Here is a 3,463-nt window from a genome sequence, read left to right as displayed (position 1 = left end):
TAAATTAATAATTAAAGTACAATGAGTCAAACAATTATCCTATATAATAAGTTATCATACGAATTTTATAAAATATTTAAAAAATTAAATTAGATGATTGTGATAAACACGATTTTCCTTCATTTTAATTTTCCTAATCATATTCAATTATTACAAATCAATAAAGTAATATTATAAGATAACTATATTTATAATACATAAAATATTACTTATAAAACTTATAAAATTAATTAATTAATATCCGCGCAGCGCGCGGGCCATAATCTAGTGATTTCTTAATTTATAATTAATATTTTTCATACTAGCAATATACTCACTTTTCATCTCATTGTTTTTTAGTTGTTATTAGTATGGCTAGAATTTAAACAGTAATGTAACTAAATGAGACATATACTACTTCTGGTTTTTTTTTCTATAAAAAAAAAAAATCAATCATATTAATTATGAACAGAGTTAGAGGCTGCCTTACTCCAATATTGTTGTGAATTGGAAAATATACAGTACTATTCAACTTGCAAAATAAAAATAAAACTGTCACTAATTAAAATCTTTCTAAACTAACAAACTATACAGTACTATTCAAGAGTTAACTCATTCTGTTTGAATCTATTTAGCAACATGTTCCTTCACTTTGCTTCATGATCTTCAAGTGTATATTCTCTGCTAATGATATTCTCCACCTCCCACAGAATAGATCCAAAAGCAATACCTTCCAAATTTAATCTCTTTATAGTAGGAAATGAAGTTTCAATATCCATATCATCATCCATAACTTTAAACTCAAGCAAACCATTTTCATCACTCTCAAAAAGTTCTTGAGTATGACTCCTTACCAATTCCAAACCTTCTTTATATCTCAATTGGCAATGACTCAGTGCTAAACTAGGCCTATAAAAGCCGTTTTGGGCCTTAACATAACCTTTTATATCTCCAATTACATTACTTGAATCTCTCCATAAATATTGTTTGTCAATCTTGTCATCAAGAGGCAAATCTTCCGGTCCAAGAAATCGCGAAAAACTAATTCCATTACCTATATTACGATCATTAAATGACGAAAATAGACATTTTTCTAGGTGGTACTTACATGAAGCTGACTTCAAGAAGTAACCAAATAATATGGAAGCAACATACATTTTGGCAAACCAACTTTTACTAACTTTCATTGGTTGAAACGTAGATTTGGAACTTTCGTTTCTCAAATTAGTTATCATAGTTATATGTTCCATTATCACACTCAAAAGCTCTGGATTGTGAAGTGCCTGTAGCTGCCATTCCTTATAAGGCAATAGCTCCAGCTTTCCATTACATTGGGATTTAGAAATCCTTGGAACCAAAGAGATTTCATAATCGGAAAGCTTGAATATAATCATAAGATACATTACATCTTTTATACTTTTTCGACATTCCTCTTCTTTTAACTCTGCAATCCTGAGAATTCAGATAAATTAAGTCAATAAGTATGTATACCAGTATATGTAGACCCTTAGGTCCTTAATCCTAGATAGCTGTGCGTCGCAGCCAACCCCAAAGTGGGATAGCGGGACAGTGCGTTCCGGGATAGGCGGGATAACTCTTATTTTTTGAGAATTACACGAATAATACTATATAAACTTATATTTAATGTAAAATTAATAAATGACTCAAACTCTGAAGCATTCATAATTTGTAATAAAAATTCATAAGTCTTACTCTTAGTCAAATAATACATTGAAATATCAACAAAAGTCAAGGAAATAAAGATGATGCATATTGAAGTTCCTTAAATATTAAAACTCAAATGTTTGTTCTAGCATAGGAATCAAAGATAAGCATCATCTTCATTAGCATATTCTACTTCCTCTTCTTCTTAAGTGAAAATAGAAACAACAAAATAGAGATGGAAAAAATAATAATGGGATCTCGCTAAAAAACATTGAGATTAATTATGGATAGCGGATCTCGAGGGAGATCTTATTTCACGATGTCGCGGTCAGATACTGCATTGCATCGAGACGGTAAGATCTCGCTTGGAACCGCTGGGATTAACTACCTAAATCGACCCATGTGATTCCTTTCAGTTATGAAAAATGGTTTTTTTTTAGAAGATACTAAAAATAGCTCTTCAAAAAATCAATTTTGATATTAATTTTTAGATTTTTATTATTTTTAAAAAGCGGTAACAAAGTGATGTAAAATTTCGAAAGCGATTATTTTGTTTAAAAAAAGTGGAAAGAAAACTCTAACCAACACATCCAAACTCCCAAGTTTCATGTAAAACAAATAAAGAAAAAAAAAAGCACCACTGAGATTTCCAACTCAAATGACCACATTATGCTTGCTATTTTAAGTCACATAAGTACATGCACATTGATTAATTTATGAAGTCACAAACTAAGGACTCACAAAACCACATATGCTACCTTGCCACAAACATGTGATATTACACCGACACACTAATAATAACTTAAAAATATATGAGATTAAATGTAATCGTTAGTGTCCGTCGATGTCAGACACCAACACGTATTAAATACAAAGACATGTCTTTAATCTAAAAGTACCGTGAAACATTGTTCACAAATTTCACCCTTGAAAAACTTTTTTTTTTAAAAAAACAAAAAAAGAAAGAAAAAGATAATAATAAAAAGGGTATTTGAAATTGTTGAGAAATTAAGTACCTGAAAAGCGAGGGATCATCAGTGAATTGAGTGAGAAGCATTTGTTGAACAGCAGAATCTCTTTGATCACTCAATAGCCTCACCTCATCAATGGCAACAAGAGGAAACACACGAGGGTTGACGTTGTCCTGCATCACACCCTTAAGAAGCTTCCCAACCTTAGACCTTACCTTAAAAGGCACGTTCATGCTACTGAACTTGTTATGATTGTTGTTGTCTTTCCATTCAATATTGGCTTTCACCTTCATCTTGTTGGGTCTGTGCAAAGTGACACCACACACATTCACATGCTTTGTGGTGAACATTCTCACATGATGTTTGAGTGAAAAACAGAGTGGTGATGGTTGTTGCAAGACATGCTTTTCCATTGATTAAGTTTGTTTGGAGAGGAGAGAATGATGAATAATGGGTTGGTTTTGTTTGTTAAGTGGTGATTAGTGATATTATATAGTATGAGATTTATTTGGGAAAACGATAGAATTTGTTGGAGTCAGTTTCGAATTTTAAGGAAGAGGAGGATTGGTTTCTTTTTTATTTTTTACTTTTATAAATAAACAAATAATATCAAAACTCATATCTTATCAAATAATATTATAACTTTTAGATTTTTGTTTTCTACAATCTTTTTTATATGAAAATAAGCTTTTCTTCAATATTTTGTATTTACTTTTTTAAAATAGACTATAAATAGATAGAAAAGAAATGGAGAGTATCCTAACTTGATATAAATAGATTAATTTCTAAATATATATTACAATGATTTGATTGTTTAGATTTGCTTTTTTTAGAAAAATATTTGATAT

At 30.1% G+C, this 3,463-nt stretch overlaps 1 protein-coding gene across 1 annotated transcript; it reads right to left on the bottom strand.

The window, feature by feature from the left end:
• Window positions 1-423: 423 nt before the first annotated feature.
• On the bottom strand, window positions 424-3,149 carry LOC101488500 (UV-B-induced protein At3g17800, chloroplastic-like). Its single transcript, XM_073366733.1, has 2 exons — window positions 2,661-3,149; window positions 424-1,431 (listed from the first exon to the last, which is right to left on the bottom strand). The coding sequence occupies exons 1-2, from the start codon at window positions 3,026-3,028 to the stop codon at window positions 627-629; spliced, it is 1,173 nt and encodes a 390-aa protein (XP_073222834.1). The 5' UTR covers window positions 3,029-3,149; the 3' UTR covers window positions 424-626.
• Window positions 3,150-3,463: the final 314 nt, after the last annotated feature.

This window comes from Cicer arietinum, chromosome 3 (assembly GCF_000331145.2).
Source record: "Cicer arietinum cultivar CDC Frontier isolate Library 1 chromosome 3, Cicar.CDCFrontier_v2.0, whole genome shotgun sequence".
In the NCBI taxonomy this organism is placed as follows: Eukaryota; Viridiplantae; Streptophyta; class Magnoliopsida; order Fabales; family Fabaceae; genus Cicer; species Cicer arietinum.
This window is presented reverse-complemented; position numbering and strand designations above follow the sequence as displayed.

Excerpts from the sequence above, each read along its gene's own strand:
- LOC101488500 (XM_073366733.1), bottom strand. The coding sequence starts at position 3,028 with ATGGAAAAGCATGTCTTGCAACAACCATCACCACTCTGTTTTTCACTC. Across the intron at positions 1,432-2,660 it reads GATGATCCCTCGCTTTTCAG|GATTGCAGAGTTAAAAGAAG; the intron begins GTACTTAATTTC and ends CTGAATTCTCAG.